General features: G+C 37.5%; 1 protein-coding gene and 1 long non-coding RNA gene across 3 annotated transcripts in view; both read right to left on the bottom strand.

Moving 5' to 3' along the window:
- LOC108309623 overlaps positions 1-6,273 on the bottom strand; it is a 50,916-nt gene extending 44,643 nt beyond the window's left edge. For both annotated transcript variants that reach the window (XR_005201483.1, XR_005201484.1), the window contains exons 1-3: positions 4,539-6,273; positions 4,381-4,433; positions 4,154-4,283 (exon numbers count right to left, since the gene is read on the bottom strand). This is a non-coding gene — a long non-coding RNA (uncharacterized LOC108309623). The remainder of the gene's footprint in view (positions 1-4,153; positions 4,284-4,380; positions 4,434-4,538) is intronic.
- An 8,485-nt stretch (positions 6,274-14,758) lies between these two features.
- The window catches only part of SLC35F5 (solute carrier family 35 member F5), a 41,294-nt gene continuing 37,757 nt past the window's right edge, over positions 14,759-18,295 (bottom strand). Inside the window, exons 15-16 of the mRNA XM_017536031.2 lie at positions 18,139-18,232; positions 14,759-15,596 (exon numbers count right to left, since the gene is read on the bottom strand). Coding sequence (XP_017391520.1) covers positions 18,157-18,232 — 76 coding nt within the window. The 3' untranslated portion in view covers positions 14,759-15,596; positions 18,139-18,156. The remainder of the gene's footprint in view (positions 15,597-18,138; positions 18,233-18,295) is intronic.

Here is an 18,295-nt window from a genome sequence, read left to right as displayed (position 1 = left end):
CTGATAATGCCCACCCACATTGGCCATCTTCTTTACTCAGTCTAACCATTCAAATGTTAATCTTTTCGAGGAATACTCTCACAAACGTACCCAGAAATAAGGTTTAACCAACCAGCTGAGTATCCCATCACCCAGTCAAGTTGACACACAAAAGTAACCATCTCAAGCATCGACCATAAAAACAAAACAAAAAAAAACCACAGGGATATACCACTTCCACTTATTAGTATGGCCGTATGAAAACAAGAAAGCCCCTAAAAAACAGAACATAACAAATGTGGGTGAGGATGTGGAGAAACTGAAACACTTATACATTGCCGGTGGAAAGGAAAAATGGCACAGCCACTGCAGAAAACAGTTGGGCAGTTCCTCAAAACATTAAATACTGAGTTACCATTCGACCCAGCAATTCTACTCCCAGGTATATATCCAAGAAAAATAAAAACACAAAAACTTGAACACAAACATTCACAGCAGTACTATTCATAATAGCCAAAATGTAGAAACAACCCAAACACCCAACAACTAGTGAAGAGATTTTTAAAATGTTGTTTGTCCATGCAATGGAATATTATCTGGTCATAAAAATTGACTGGGCCAGTGGCTCATGCTTGTAATTCCAGCACTTTGGGAGGTCGAGGCCAGCGGATCATTTGAAGTCGGGAGTTTGAGGCCAGCCTGGCCAACACGGTGAAACCCCATCTCTACTAAAAAACACAAAAATTAGCATGGTATGGTGATACCATGCTACCTCCTGAGTACTGGCCTGTAATCCCTGCTACTCAGGAGGCTGAGGCAGAAGAATTGCTTGAACCCAAGAGGCAGAGGTTGCAGTGAGCTAAGATCGCACCACTGCACNAAAAAAAAAAAAAAAAAGTAAGATTCCCAACCCCTGGGGCTCAGCAATTACACTCCCAGAAGTCATGCTACAAATGCACTGTTCTCTCTTCTGGGTCTTTTCTCCTCTCTGTCCTAATCTCCACTCTATGCCTCAAGTGAAGTCAATAAATGGGTAATAATTCCCTTAAACTCCGTGGAATTAATTTCTTTTTGACTGTAGGAATTGGCAGTTCAAAAAACCGCCCTAGATTCCTTAATAATTAAATAGAAACCTGAAAAGTTCCTTCTAAAAATGTTCATGGCTATAAAAGTAATAAATGAAGCGCCCAAAATTCTGCACTGCAGGTCGGGTTAATAATCCTATTGGACAGGAGCAGCCATTACTCAGTTTGGGCGGCCGAGCCCAGACATCAGCATATGTGTTACTGTAGCGCCCTCTGCTGGCCCAATGCAAAATCAAATTTATGTGGTCGCTTTTAGTCAACACTGTTTTCAGTAGCTGCTTACAAGCATTGAGTTTCCTGCGACTTCCTGTTTATTGCCTCTGCTCTCCTCAAGTTCTCAGCTTTTTCTGATATCAGCTAGGCTTACTTCCTCCTTCTCAGGGAAGATCAAGATTCCCCTCATATTCCTAATCTCAGCTCCTAAGATTTGCCCCTTCCACTATCCTGTTTCCCTGCTGTTTGCACCATAGCCTCCCTCCTTCAGTAATTCTAGTTCTGTCTGTTCTCTCTGCATCTGTCTGCCTCCGTACTGGCCATTTACCATGTGACCACATTGCACCTGGGCTTCTGCACTCACGACCTACCTGCCATTCCCTCACTACTGCCCAGTCTCACCTGCACTTGCCTGAGCGCTCTCCATTCATTCCTTGTTCCAGGGGTTTTTCAAATGAGGTCTGTGGACAATTTACATGCGCTCCACTTGGCTGCTTGCTACGGTGCAGATTCCTGGGCTTCCTGAATCAGACCTTCTGGAACCCTGGAAACTGCCTTTATAACAAATACCCTAAAGAATTCTTATGTACATGCATACACATACACACAAACACACACACAATATAAAAACAACCCTGACGTTTTTGTTTGCTTTACTAAACCATATGATCTTGTCCAGAAACTTGCCATGGCTCCAGATCATCTAAAGATTTAAATGCAAAAGTCTCACACTGGCTTTCAAGGTTTTTGGTAAATTGTTTTACCTATTTGTTGTCCTTCCCTGTAAGAGGAGTATATTTCCCCTTTCCCAGGGATGGCAGGCATGGTCAAGTGACTTGCTTTGGCCAACGAAATGTGAGCAGCAGTAATATATGCCACAGTCAAGCATGCACTATGAGAGCCATTGAGCAGTTCTGCCATATTTTCTTTCCCTTGGCCAGAACTAGTGATAACCCAGATCAAAGCTGCCTCTTCAGCCTGAGCCCAGAGCAAAACAGCCATGAAACAGAGCTACACATACCCACAAGGGAAATGTAATGTAAGGGAGAAATAACGCTTGTAGTATTGCTGTGATTTGGAGTCCTTTGTTACTGCAGTTTAACTGCCTAAACTGACTGATGCACAGTATTTCACAACTTGCTTTTCTAACTCTGTTTCCCATTATTCCCTAACACTTATTCAACTCCTGCCAAACTGAACTACTTGCTTTTCCCCAAACACCAACAAGTTTCTCCAACTCTATGCGGTTATTTGCTTCCTATCTCTTGCCTGTCAACAACACCTCTCAAACTTTAATTTCAACCTTCAAGTCCATCTCAAGTGCTACTTTCTCTCTGCAGGGGTGTTTGATCTTTCAGCTTCCCTGGGCCACACTAGAAGAAGACCTGTCTTGGGTCACACATAAGATACACTAATGATAGTTGGTGAGCAAAACCACCACCACCAAAAAAAAAAAAAAAAAAAAAAAAACATAAAAAAATTCTCATAATGTTTTTACGAGAGTTTGTGTTGGGCCACATGCAGCCCATGGTCCACAGGCTAGAAAAGCTTGGTAAAAAGCCTTTGATGGCCTAGGAACACCCCTGACCCATACTCTATAACGGCAACTGTTTAACCTATGTTTATTGTTTTTACATATTTTCTTATCACCTCCCTGAGGAAAAAAATCATAAACTCCTTGAGATTAAACACTATTTTATTGGCCAGGCACAGTGGTTCACGCCTGTAGTACCTGCATGTTGGGAGGCCGAGACAGGCGGGTCACTTGAGCTCAGGAGTTCGAGACCAGACTGGCCAACATGATGAAACTTTGTCTCTACTAAAAATACAAAAATTATCCAGGCGTGGTAATGTGCTTCAATCTAAGTTTCTTGGGATGCTGAGGCAGGAGAATCACTTGAAACCCAGGAGGCCCAGGTTGCAGTGAGATAAGATCGCACCGCTGTCCTGGAAGACGGAGCAAGACTCTGCCTCAAACAAACAAAAAGACTATCTTACTCATCAATGTATTCCCTGAAGCTTTGCAAATAGTAGTGCAAATAGCACTCAAATATTTGTCAAATTAGCACATTCAATTAGAGCATTGCTGTTTAATATATTTATGATATTTTTAAAGGAATGTTTTAAAGAACATTTAACATACTCATTGAGGAAGCAAAATTAAGATGCAAGAAGAATTAAAAATGATAGCAAATAGCAAAGATTCCTACTGAATAAAATATAGGCCAGGCACAGTGGCTCACACCTGTAATCCTAGTGCTTTGGGAAGCCAAGGCAGGCAGATTGCTTGAGGCCAGGAGTTCGAGACCAGCTTGGGCAACATAGCGAGACCTCCTCTCTACTAAAAATTAGCCAGGTGCGGTGGTGTGCACGTGTAGTCCCAGCAACTTGGGAGGCTGAGGTGGGAGAATCACTTGAGCCCTGGTGGTGGAGGTTGCAGTGAGCCAACATCGTGCCACTGCACTCCAACCTGGGTGACAGAGCAAGAACCTATCTAAAAAAATAAATAAATAAAAATAAAGTATAACTCAAAGTTTAATGAATCTCTTTGCCTCTCTCTCTCTCATCTGTAAAAATAAGCATGTCTTGACCTTCATCTCTTTCTCTCCCCAGATATGCCCAACAGATCTTAAAGTAAAACTTCACCAGAGGGAAACAATGTATCATACGACTCATGAGTTATGATTCCTATTGTTACAGTCCATATGCTAAACGCAATGATTTTTCTAATTATGGACCAAATTAGCTTATATATATTCTTAGGTGTAGGAAAAATGGATTTCCCTATTTATGGTTAAAAGCCAGTAAAATATAATTCCAATTTTAAAACAAATCCCCTTACCAAGCCCCAACAGCAAAGTGCTGCCCCTACAAACCTCATAGCAAATGGAGTGCTTCTCAGTGTCTAGCAGCTGCCTCTTTTTCCAGTCCTCTCCAGCTTTGATTAACCTAATGCCCTCTGAGACATTTTGGCAGTAATTGCAAAGCTTCTTCCGGTTTGGGAATCTAATTTAAAAGGACAGAAGACATTATTTTTGAACTGCTTATCAATCTTCTGCTGAGTAATGTTTTACTACAGGCTGAAGGTAAAAGTACTATGTACATATTAGAGACACAAAGTTGCTTGCCAGAGCACTTCAAATCTGCTATCTGTGCCTAGGAAAACATATTATCTATTCGGCCTCTTCATTATCTCAGGAAGGAAAACACTTCTTTTACCGAAAACTCAAAATGACACAGAAACACATAAAGATTCCCAACCTTTTGTAAGTCCTTTTGGCCAGCATTTTCTGTATTAAACTGTATTCTACGGAATGGAAGTGTCTCTGCATATAAGAATAGATGGTTAGCAAAAAAGCCAGGACTTATGTGGTGGGGGAGTGTGAGGAATCAGTGATCAAACGAGCATGAAGAAACCTGAAAATTAGGCCACATCCTCTCTTAAACCCTCTCATCCTCTTTAAAATCCCCTTTATTTATATATATATATATTGCATGCTTCACACAATGCTGCAGTGAAGAGTCCTGTTTTACTGCTACAGGAAACATATGAACATGTTTCCCAAGTTGTTCCATCCTAGAATTAGCTTTTATTTTTGTGTTTCATTTTGGAACACCCGTTAAGTTTATCTTCTGGGCCACTAGTACTGAGCAGAACTTGAATTAAGATATAGTTTCCTGTAGGTATGCTTGTATCATCCATCTAAAATGAATGTTAAAAGTATCTGACTCAAAAATTCAGGTTATAGGACATACAAGTACACTGAAGACTCAGTGGTTGATTCGCAATCACTATTCAAGAACATAGGGTTAATAGGTCTCCTGAATTAAATGTACTGGACAGAAAAAAGGATCTCATTAACATTCTCTCATTTTGATTGTTGAAGGGCTTCAAAGCACTCTTAAACTTCTGGATTTTTTTCACATCGAGTTTAGTGCAGCTGGACTGATGCTGTTGGTCAAGGCAAGTCTTTTTCTTTCCATCACATGTACCCAACTTTATGAACTGATGGTTTGTAAAGCACTGGTCACATTCTCCACAGCGTACATTCTTGTAAGGCCCTTTGCCAGTGTTCATATTATGCATCATTCCCTCCTTAGGCCTATTTGCATTCTTTTGGAGTATGCACCAAATGTTTCCAGAGCATTTTAGCAGCAAGTAATAACTGCTCCCTCATTCAAGCAAATCTAAAATGCACTCATCAGAGTCACATTTTTTTTTTAGGACTTATCTTAATTCTGGAATGATTTAGAGATGATGTAGTAGTTGGTCACTTGTTTTAACAAAAGCATAATAACCTGCTGTTTTCTTCGTGTGAAGGTACAGCAACTTACCTGTTAAGGCTTTCCCATAATCTTTATAAAAACAGCATCCATTGTATTATTTTAGATCCCCTTAACTTTGGGGGTGATTTGGGTTTATGTGGTGAGATTTGATTCTAGATGTTTCTCCTTAATAACAATTTAAAACGAAATACTTGCTTGTTCGCCTTTGTTTCCTGGTAATAACTGGTTTATGGCTCTGGGAAGAAAAATTTGGGCCAGTAAAACAAGCTGGGTTAGCCTGGTTCTTCACTGACTCCACAAATCACCCTACCATTTGTGCAAAGTCCACTCCAGAAGGAAAATGCTCTGAAGGTAGGACTCTTAACGTCCTAATCCAAAGACCCAAGATTAATTGTTGGCCAATATTGCTTCCTTTGTGGACGCTTAGTGTAAAGAACACTAGACTGAGAGACAGAAAATGTGAATTTTATCAGCAGCCTAGATTCAAGAAACATGGGGCATATTAGGGTGGTCAGGTAATTTACTGTATAAACTATGACACTTCTGAAACTGAAAGGGACAATATTCATGATTGTACCAGGACAGCAGGTGGAAACTGGGACTGTCCTTGGCAAACCAGGACACGTGGTCACCCTAGAGACCCTTGAAAAATGATGCTGTGAGCCAGGTGTGGTGGCTCACACCTGTAATCCCAACACTTTGGGAGGTCAAGGTGGGTGGATCACGAGGTCGAGATCGAGACCATCCTGGCCAACATGGTGAAACCCTGTCTCTACTAAAAATACAAGAGTTAGCTGTGTGTGGTGGCACGTGCCTGTAGTTCCAGTTACTCAGGAGGCTGAGGCAGGAGAATCACTTGAACATAGGTGAAGATTGCAGTGAACCGAGATCGGGCCACTACACTCCAGCCTGGACACAGGGCAAGACTCCGTCTCAAATAAGAAAAAAAGATGCTGTGATTAGGGAACTGATTTTAAATGTTTATCTCTAAAGGTTAGTACTGACAAATGACTAAGTGACTTTTCAAAGTAATTAGTGGATGAAGAAAAGTTATAAGCAGTCAGAGCAGGGCTTTAAGAACACCATCTCCTTAAGATTCTATTTTCAGTCTTGCAAGAAAAAAATTTAAGAAATTATTCTTTACTTTCTCTTTCCCAACACTTCTGTGAATACACTATGCTGAATGCTTCCATTCATATCTTTTGTCAATGAAAAATATTTTTGATGTTTTATATTTGTATGGTTTTAATTGTTCTTCACATTTCCCTTTAGCCCAGCTTGGGGTAAGAAAAAGGGAAAGGGGAATAAGTAGAGGAAGAGGAGGGATGGAATTCGAAATACAAGTCCAGGGCAGGCACTTTCCCCTAATTCTGCTTTCTGGAGTACACCTCAGATGGATAAAGGTGATCTTGGTTCCAGAATATTTCTTGTATGATGACATCTTCACAGGCTGTGATTCTATTGTTGAAAGGTAAGTGTTGTCCACATAATATGGTCCCCAGTGCAAGGCAGCTACTTAGCACCCATGCCCATTCGAGCCTGCTTGACCTGAGATCTGCTGCTCTGCTCTAAGTCAGGGGCATTGACACCAGATGGATACATCTCCCAAGCTCCTGTGCCAGCTGGCTTCCAGTCAGGTCTTGTCAATGGGAGTCAGTGGCAAAAAGAAAAGAAAAGCGAGTATTTCTTTCCTACCTTCTTTGCCTCCAGCTGCAGCACCCAGAAGGAACCCGTGCTCTGCAGTGGGGGTTCTGCGTCCTCTGAGTGACCCTGGCCTTGAGCTTTGTGACGGCTTCCTCCCTCCACCCCACCGTCCTAGGGATAGCATTGGCTTTCCGCTGTTGCTAATTTCTATGCCAGTTCTGGAGGAAAAGATCAATGGAAGGGACTTATCATGAGATGGAATGTAGATCTCTTACACAAGACCCTCCCAAGGGCAATTTGATTATTCAAAAATTTCACCTTTTCTGTTGGCTTTAGACCTTACCATGCATAAGATGCAACTCAGTGCATTTGGTCTCCAAAGCTGAATGAATGTGCTCCACCAAAAGACCTACCTTATCAAATACCCAAGATATGTCTTAGAGATTGCAGTGTGAAATTATGAATGAGTGAAAATGTTTTAATAAAAGGAAACTAGAAATCAAATATTTGTATAAGGATAGATTTGACTTTTTATGTGCTTTCAATGAGCTAGAAAATGCATACTATAAATAGAATATACAAATGATTTTACACAAATAAAGCATTAAAAAATTCACAAATTTTATATTTGGTTATTCACAGTCTATAAGATAATGTTCCCAAATTATACAGTTTAAAATATACAATGTTTCAAGTTGCAGACAAAACCAGGATAGTTTTGGTCCTAAATCATAACTATTAACATAAGTAGAAATTATAATTAATTTTAATATTGTGTTTAAATTTTAAATACTCTAGAATCTGAAAATATTAAATATTAAATAGATGGAGGGATAAAATTATCAAGTTTTGCAATAAAATTGAGGTAAAAAAAATCTGCATTAAATTACAGCCAAGATAAAACATTGTTTCCATAACTCATTATAAATATTTCATCTTCCTAAAGTACTCTTTGATTACCTCTGGCCTTCTGGGTCTGGTAATTAAGTTGACTTAATATTTGCACATAGCTACTTATTACTTAATACAGACCTATCAGATAAAATTAAAATGCTGCAACTGGATCAGAATGCTGCAATCTTGTCTTATATAAATATACAAATCACAGTATGCTGGCACGATATAATTTCAGCTTTAGTTGCCAAAGGGAATCCAGAATATACTATAAAATTGTATATAAAACAAACCTTTACAAGGATTTACTATGCTGACTACAAAGAAAAGCAAATTAAATATACCTGGTCCCACACAAGAATTGTTGCCTAACCTCATATGCTAATTTGAATATGAAGACTCACTTTTTTATTTTTTAATTTTTTTGAGACAGGGTCTCACTCACTCTGTTGCCCAAGATAGAGTGCAGTGGTGCAATCTCAGCTCACTGCAGTGTTTGCCTCCTGGGTTCAAGCGATTCTCCTGCCTCAACCTCCCAAGTAGCTGGGACTACAGGTGTGCACCACCACGCCTGGCTAATTTTTTCGCATTTTTTAGTAGAAATGGGGTTTCGCCATGTTGGTCAGACTGGTTTTGAACTCCTGATCTCAGGTGATCCACCCGCCTCGGACTCCCAAACTGCTGGGATTACAGATGTGAGTCACCATGCCTGGCCTGAATATAAAGACTCACTTTAAATTATATTAGTTGAACCTTTATACTACAATGTATCCTGGCATTTATTTTTGAAAATCATTATCAGAGATTCCATGTTCTACTAGTAAAGGGAATTAGCATTGTCAATGTCCTGTCTGCATTCCTCCTAGCCTCTCTCTGCTCAGATTTTGGAAAATATATCTTTCAAATGCAATTGCAGTACCCAATGAAAGTCCTCCCACCCACGCCACTAGTGTTCATCCTGTGGGCACCCCACAGTCAACAGTTTAAGACCATTCTGGATAAATGCAAATGCTTGATTCAATTTTTCCAAATCCCAATCAACTAGCTACACTTTTTATTGTATACAATCTTTCTGACATTACAGTAGACCAGTCTAGATGGCTGGGGAAAGGCAAAAGAACCCTGGTTGTGATTATTTTTTCCAACAAAACGGAATTAAAAGATGAGAAAACCTAGTAGTATTTTAGCCTGGTGCTTTTAGCATCCCCCACTTTTATTATAAATTCACAATAGTGAACACCCTAGTGACAACTTTTAAATAAAATACTGGATAGCCAGGCACAGTGGCTCACACCTGTAATCCCAGCATTTTGGGAGGCTGAAGTGGTTTAGTTCAAGACCAGCTGGGCCAACATGATGAAACCCCATCTCTACTATAAATACAAAAAAAATTAGCTGGGTGTGTGGTGGTGCATGCCTATAATCCTAGCTACTCAGGAGGCTGAGGCAGGAGAATCACTTGAACCTGGGAGGTGGAGGTTGCAGCGAGCCGAGATCAGACCACTGGACTGCTGGGAGACGGTGCGAGACTCTGTCTTAAAAAAACCTAAAAAATAAAATACTGGATAATTACGTGCTATATTAAATTAATCATATGCTCACAATTTTAGCTTGGATTTATTTTGCAACTAATTTGATGCTGTCTGAAAATCAAGCAGGTGATGAAAACTACATATTTTGAACATGCATTGAGTAATCAGGGAGCAACTTAGTGGAAACTAATAAGGCCAGCAACTCAGGGAAATTAGCCTATTCATTTGATATACTTGGCCTCCATAAAACTGCCATGGATTCAAATTGCACTCAAATGTAATACAACTTCTTAAATGCTACTTTATAAATCTGAAAAATTTTAAGGAGTCAAGATGCTAATCCCTAACAAAAGCAAAAACAAAACTAAGGTCTATGTGGTGTCATTGTTATTACCACTCTTTATAAAGCACTAAGTACGCGTGGGTGTTTGAGGTCAGGAATTCAAGACCAGGCATTGTCTCTTGAACTACAAAACTTTTAGAATCACAGTATTTTACACCTGAGAGGAATCTTAAAGGATACTGAATTTCGCTCCTCATTTTATAGCTGAGATGAGTGGGGGGAGGACTGACCATGGGAGTCAGCATTTTTCAAGCACCCAGGCATGCTGGGTTGGGTGTTTCAACTATAGTTTCTCTTTTCTCACAGTCCCAGGCAGTTTGCATTAACCTCCACTTCATAGCTAAGTAAATGCGGATCTATCATATTGAATAGTTTCCCCCAAATAAATGCACTAATGAGGAACAGAAGGAATCCAACGTCAAAGTTAGTGTTCTTCTCAGAGTAATTATTTGCAAAGTATGGTCCTGGGACCAGCAGCTGGGGCATTACCTGGTCACTTGTTAGAAAGGCAAATTCCCAGGCCCACCACCCCTACCCCCAGGCCTACTGAATCAGAAATTCTAGGGTGGTGCTTGCAATCAAGGTTTTGTTTTGTTTCTAATAGACAGGGGTCTTACTGTGTTGCCCAACCTGGTCTTGAACTCCTGGGTTCAAGTGATTCTCCTGCCTCGGTCTCCCAAAGTACTGGAATTACAGGCATGATTCACTGTGTTTTTCCCTCTCTGTCAACAATGTATATTCAACAAGGTCTTCAGGTGATACTGATGCTGTTTGAGAGCCACTGTTCTACAACATGTTGTCCCTGAAACTTTACTTGGTAGTATGCATATTAAAATATATATAACTTAACACTACACTACTACAAAGGTCAAAATAATTTAGTGTATTGTACTTTATTTTAATGGATACTTTATTTTAACGGATACTTCAATGAAATTTTGCTTTGGATGTTACATGGTCTGATCAACAAGGGATTTATAAGAAAAATAAATGTGAAAGCTATTTCAAGTAAGCAAATGCTGGCAAAAACAATCTGAAGAATTGCTTTTGGTCAGGCACGGTGGCTCATACCCATAATACTAGCACTTGGGAGGTCATGGCGGGTGGATCACTTGAGCTCAGGACTTCAAGTGGCCAACATGGCGAAACCTTGTCTTCACCAAAAATACAAAAATTAGGCAATATAGCAAGACCCCACCGCTACCAAAAATACAAAAAACTAGTCAGGCATGGTGGCGCATGCCAGTAGTCCCAGCTATTTAGGAGACTGAGGTGGGAGAATGGCTTGAACTTGGGAGGCTGCAGTGAGTCAAGATCCTACCACTGTACTCCAGCCTGGGTGACAGAATGAGACTCCATCTCAGAAAAAATTCACCTGGTGTCAAAAATAAGACTCTTTGAAATAAATCTTCTGTCTGCCTTGCAAAGACTCAATGAAATTAATGGATACTCTCACAGGACTGACTTTAATACTAAACACTTGCTGTAATCAAAACTAGGTACAAGAAAATCAAGTAGAGAAATACTGACTGCCTAGCATATAAGGATCTAAGTGAAAGTTAATAAAAGTAGCTCTTAAGAAAGACATCTCATGCAAAATTAAAAACTAAGAATTTCATGAAGACCTGTTAAGAGTTTCAATTTAGAAGTTTTACTTTCCCAGTTTTAAAATATCATGAATGAAATGGTGTCTTCATCTAGGTGCTCCTCCAGCAAAACCCCTAGTTCAAAAACAAAAATCATGTTTGTGTTAGCACAAATTCAAAAATGCTCTTATTGGAGATGTGGCCATTTCACACGAACATTCTAGTAAATATGCATATAGAAGGTACTCATTACTTTTGGTTGGTAATTTTTCTTTAAGTATATTTCAATGATTTCATTGTTTGACATTCTCATAGTTAACATATACTGAGTACAGAAAATTTTGTAGGAAAACACTATTTTTTAAATGTAGTAACATTAAAATATTAAAATGTCCCCAGTTTATTAAAGGATCTTAAGACTTAAAGAAAAATTTCCTATGCACATACAATGCACCTATGAAATATTGTATTATTAATTACTACACAGGCAAATGAGGCTGTTACTGTAAAAAAAAATGTGGTGTCTAGAAATTGCAAACCTACGTGAAAAATGAACTTCAATTTATCTAAATGGGATTTTGGGGACATGACAGAATATTAAAATAGAACTCAAACTTCAAATTCTGTAAACTGAACATCTCACTAATGCCACTTCATGATTTAAAAAAGCACACAAAGTTAGCTACGTAAGTTTATCTGCAGATGTTACAGGTAATTATTTCTGTTAATTCCTTCTAAAATATTTAGTAATAAAGAATATTTCAAAAGGAGAGTAGGGAGAAATGAAGCAAGATCATAACTATAATTATTTCATATGAAAATAACATTTCATTTATTTGCTAATATGTGAAAAAAAAATGCTTTCTAATTAATTCCTCTTTTATCCTTCTTTAAAGACATTTTATTTCTTCAACCAGCACACTGAGGATTAGTGCTACGGATATTACCAGTGCCTTATGAAAAAATTTGGCTTCCAGAGCAGTCATACCTCGCAACCCCAAATTGGCTCCACGTGATTGATTTTAAAGTGGGCATTAGAATTCTTCTGAAATAAGGCTGTGTACCTTTGAGAACATTCACATTTAACCTTGTGAGCTCACTTCTACAAGAACAATGAACTTATTTGTCAGCTGCCAAGGGGAAAATCAGATTAATGTAAAGATTAATTAAATCAGGCTGACAGAAGCCAGTCTCTCAATTTTTTTAAATTAAAATTTATTTAAGGAATAAGTATGAGTGCATTACAGAAACCTAACAGCTTTTCTAAGCTCCAAAAAGCATTCATTTCAAAAGCATTCACTTTTAAGGCTGCCTCATTTTTCAGCGTCGTTGTAGTTGAGATTCTGGTGTTCACCTGATAGGAAGTCTTTCTGACAAAACAGACTTCCTTCAATCAAGGTCATAATTTGAAACATTATACAATAATGAGATTTTAAGTTATAAATGGAAAGAAAAGTAGGAGACTGAAAAGATATCAGAAATTTCTACTTGTTTTTAGATTCGGAAAAATATAATTACAGGCCAACATGGTTCTGATAGAGAAGAAGGACGTCAGCAGTTACCTGAATGTAAACCCTTCTCAGCATTTCCAAAGACCCGAAATGTGGTCATTGTAATCTAAGGGCCTTGTTACCAAGTTTCTACGTAATCCACAGAATTGAAGCAACCCGGCACAACTTTATTTCTTGAGAAGATGAACCCTTAACTATGAAGGTGCAGAAAGGAAGTTTTCAACTGCTCACTCACCATGGCTACAGTATTCAAATACAACATTCAGAAAAATAAAACCTGTGAGAAAAAGATAACAGGTGGGCAAGCAAAGCAGCAGTGATTCATACTTTCAGTTAACCAACTGAATGGTGGTACTTCTTTCTAAAGAAGTAGTTCTTTAATTTAAGAAACAGAAAAGCAGCATCGTACTGGAAGAAGACTGGCTGAAGATCTCTCCAGCATGTTAACTACGCCTTAGTACTTCCAGAATCCTGAGTGACAACACATGACCTGTGTGATGATATGAGTACAGAGCACATGAACAACCAAAAGATTCTAAGCTCAGCCTCTTTCTCTAGCATATTTACAGAATAATTTTAAATTTCTGTTTCACCTCCACTACTTCAACTATTTAACCCTGTAAATTGATGAAGGTCTTTGTGAACTGTCAAATAGCAAAAACAAAAATTAAAGGTATCTAGATAATAAACTTCAACCAAAAGTAGTCCTTGAGTAATTAAAACGTTATTTCATTAAGCTCTTTTTAAAAGGAAATTCCTTAGAAGTCCACATTCTTTACATGTCTTCACCCTGTTGAGCTAAACAGGTCAAAAGTATAATAAAATCAACATTATTTTTAACTTGCGTTATTGGTGGTGCCAAATGAGAAAAGAGCTGTTTTTGCCATTTTGGGCTGGATGATTAAAAAAAGAGAGGGAGTTGTTTGTATTTTAAATTTAATATCATAAGCAATTTTTAAAGTTAATATAATATAGAAGTTCTCAGAATGAAGCAGAAGGAAGGCTAAACGTCATTTTATTTTATTTTATTTTATTTTTATTTTTATTTTTATTTATTTATTTATTTATTTATTTTGTATTTTTAGTAGAGACGGGGTTTCACCATGTTGACCAGGATGGTCTCGATCTCTTGACCTCGTGATCCACCCGTCTCGGCCTCCCAAAGTGCTGGGATTACAGGCTTGAGCCACCGCGCCCGGCCTAAACTTCATTTTAGACTCGTGGTAACACCAAAGCAATTTGAGGAATGTGAATAGGAAGCTAAACACTGCACAGGGAATTCTTAAAAATCCGATTAGTTAAGAAATTTGGAAGAAAACTAAACTATTCACACAAAACTTGAAAAGAATATTGATTAATCAAAAGCCTGTGAACACTGGGACATACCTTTACTGATGTCTATGGTGAATAGAGTCCAGAAGCAGCTGCACAGCAAGTACGTGTAAGGCCTAAGTTTAAGAACTGCAATTAGGAGTATTTTACATTTAATTTAATCTTAGTAGAGGAAAAGGTCAGATATGATTTTATAAACAGAATCTCTTCTCACCTTTCTTCCGTGGTACTTCAACCATTAATTTATTCAGGAAAACCAAAATTATTTAAAGAGGCATCTAGTTCTAGAGTAATCTGGCACATTTATATTTGAAAAAATTAGAAATCACTTGATACATCTATAATACACAAATACACATAAAAACATTGTATTTTAATAACACTCTTTGTCACTACAATTTAAATCATTCCATTATGAAAATTTCTTAAAGACAGAATATCTCTTCAAAACTCTAAATTAAACAGAGCTTTATCAATTAAGTTTACAGCAATATACCCTCTAGAAATACATAATTCTTCATTTTATAATACTTCCCCTTTAAAAATTTGCCATGGTTTGTCACAGATTTAAAATACAAGGCACCTAATGCTATAAAAGAATAATACAATAAATGTAGTGTAAGTGAACCTGATATTTTCTCAAATATTTATTCTTTTTAAAGTCCCACGAAATTTGCACAAGCATGCTTGTTGCATAAATTAAACATTTTTTTGTGTGGTTCATTTGCAATATTCTACAAAACCCATATAATCCATACTTATTACAGGTAGCTTAATTTAGCCTTTTACCTGTCAGAAACACTGATCTATGAACACTTAAATGATTTCTTGAAAACATTTCCATAATATAGTCCAGCATTTAACAAATATGTGAAAATAAAGTCTCAGAACATTAGGATTTATTCCTTGATTAGTTCAAATGATTTCAACAGCTGAATTCCTTGAGAGGTGTAAGGCAGGTTGGTCCTTTGGATGGACTGTAGACTGGAACTTCCTATAATTGTAGTGATATGTACACAGCTACATAGCAAAGTGCTTCATTATGAAAATGAAGAAAACATATATGAGAAAAATATATTTTAGAGTTTCAAATAACTGAAACTGTTATTTTCCAGACTAGGCACTGAAATATTTTTCTACAAAAACTTGCCAGAGATTGTCTCTTCACTGTATAATGTTCCAATTTCAAGCTAAAAACAAAAACCACAGAAGTGTGATTAGATTATAATTTCCATAGCTTTAGTTTGCTATAGTTTATGTCTTAAAATTAAAATATCTATTTTCACTGTATACATTCTTAATACCTGGATACTGAAACTTGGAGTATTAAGAATTTATGAATGTGACTTCTCCAGCAATGCCAAAAGCCGACATCAATACTAGAGATTGTGTATTAGCAGTTAGTTTTACTCCTGGTATATTACACCATTACTCCTGCAGAGACAAAGACACTTGCCCAGTCTATTCTACTCTATTGCAATGCATCTTCTTTGGTCTTCACTCTTTCTACTTTATCCAGTTCTCACGTCTAAAAATACTGAAAAACTTGCTGGTGGGTATGGCTGGGTTTAAGTATGAGTATGAGAACAATGAACAGCATATCAAAGAAAAATAATACATAAATTACAGCATTAAAAGGCTTTCAAAGAATACAAAGTCCTCACTTAATATCATCAATAGGTTCTAGGAAACTGACTTTAGTTTACTGAATAACATTGTTTTGTTCAATGACGTTTCATTATAATGTTGATGCAAAAAAAATGGTTTTGCTGTCATTTTGCTTAAAGTCACAGTTTACAAGAACCTAATGATGATGTTAAGTGAGGATTTAAATTGTGTCTACAGTTTTTTAAAATTTAAAGATGGCACATACACACATATTTAGTTCTACTTGCATTCTAAAACTTCACTTAAAAAAAAGACAATAAAGGGTTAAAAAAAATTTTTTTAATACACATAAGGTCTCATTATGTTGCCCAGGCTAGTCTCAAACTCTTAAGCTCAATGATCCTCCCTCCTCAGACTCCCAAAATACTAGGATTATAGGCATGAGCCACTGTGCCCAGCCTGGAATTATTTTCTTAAAAGGAATAAACCACATGGACAAAAAGAAAAGTAGAGAGATGAGAAAATAACAGCCAACTCTTAGCAATGGAAAAATAGGACCAGATATCTCTGTAAAGAGGGGTGAAGAAACAACTAAAAACAAGAAGACTGGTACAATGTCTGTAGCAAAAGCAGACAGTCTCAGATGTTCTCTCTTACTTTTCACAGTTGGCCAAGTGCATTTTCTCTATCCCAGGAGAAGACTTAAGGTTTATTCTCCAAAAAGAGTAGTAACAGAGACTCTCTGGATAGGGGAAATACCAAGCAGAATCCTACATGACTGAGCTATAAGTAATAATTATTTAATGACAACAATATAAACACTGACTACAGATCTACTCAAAATTGATGAGGAGGAGGCAGAACTGATAGGGAGACAGGAGGCATGTGAGGTGCGAGCAGAGGAGGAATAAACTTGAAAAGAAATCTGTTCTCATTGATCTTAGTGGAAAAGTCAACTGAAGATGCCTAAAACCGAAAACGCATGAAACAGAAATCATAAGCATGATGCTTAGGGAGATAAGGAGGAAAATACCAAAAGAATCAGCTAAGAGTTTAATTTCCTTAGAGTGGAAAGAGAATGAAAGCAGGATGGGCAGGGCAGTGAAGGGCAGGGGTAGCTGCCTTGCACAAGAAGTCTTGGAGAACTAGAGGTAAAACCACATGCAGGTATAAACATCATAAAGTACAAAGTAGGTTTAAAAACAGCCCACTAAAGAAAAACAGAAAAACAGGACAATTAGCCATAGGTTAGAGGCAAGTTTACCATAAGGATAATGAAACTTAATCTTCAAGGCCAGTATAAGTGTTAACAATTGACAAGAGTTGTACAATGTTCTAGGTAGGGAGGAAAAACTCAGTAGCAATTAAAAAACATTTCAATATAAACTGCCTAAAGATGTCTCAGAAAAAGGGACCTGGATCTTCAGAATTCTAGTAGTTTATTGTGATCTTTCATTCTAAATAAATAATCACTTTTGTACCTGCAAATTCTGTATGTTGGATTTAATTCAAGCAAAATATTAAATGTCATTTACTCTATCATCTAAGACATATAAAAGACACTATTTCTTAAAATGTAAAAAAAGGAAAAATATTCCAGAAGCATTGTTAAGTGACAAAGCACCGTCAGAGAATGAGAATATACATTGTGCCGGTGATATAAAACACACATATAAAGACTAGTATTTTCCAACCAGTTGTACACCAGAATGCTACATTTTTCTTACTTCTATCATCAGAGAAAAAATATTTTTCTCAAACATATCATTAAACAAAATAACCCTTAGCATTAATGAGTTAAAACTTTCTGATCATTTGAGTCAGACACTACTGTACATACTTTAAATTAACCAAGTATTTACTCTTTTAACACCATTATGAGGGAGGTTCCATTGTAATCCCTTTTCACAAATAAGAAAACAGAAGCATCAAGAGATTAAGAACCTTGCATAGGGCCATACAGCTAGTATGTGGAGAAGATGGAATTGGAGCCCAGATTTTGGCCCCCTTAGCCTTTAAGACTGTATTGCCTCTCAAAAAACTAATTATAGAAAATCAATCCTGTGTTTGAATATTATAGAAATAAGAACCTTACTCAACACTAAAGCCAGCTCACATACAAACCTGGGCTACAGACAACAGCTAACTAGTTCCATCCTCCTGAGAAACACTGTGCATAGAAATGAGACTCTCACACTGTTCGCTGTCTTCCGGAACTCTTAAGGAAAAAAAAAAGCAATAATTAAGGAAAGCTTTAGAGCTGAAAGGGAACCTTAAACCT

This window comes from Cebus imitator, unplaced genomic scaffold (genome assembly GCF_001604975.1).
Source record: "Cebus imitator isolate Cc_AM_T3 unplaced genomic scaffold, Cebus_imitator-1.0 Scaffold95, whole genome shotgun sequence".
Lineage (NCBI taxonomy): Eukaryota > Metazoa > Chordata > Mammalia > Primates > Cebidae > Cebus > Cebus imitator.
Note: the sequence above shows the minus strand (reverse complement) of the source record. Positions and strands in the feature narration are given on the sequence as shown.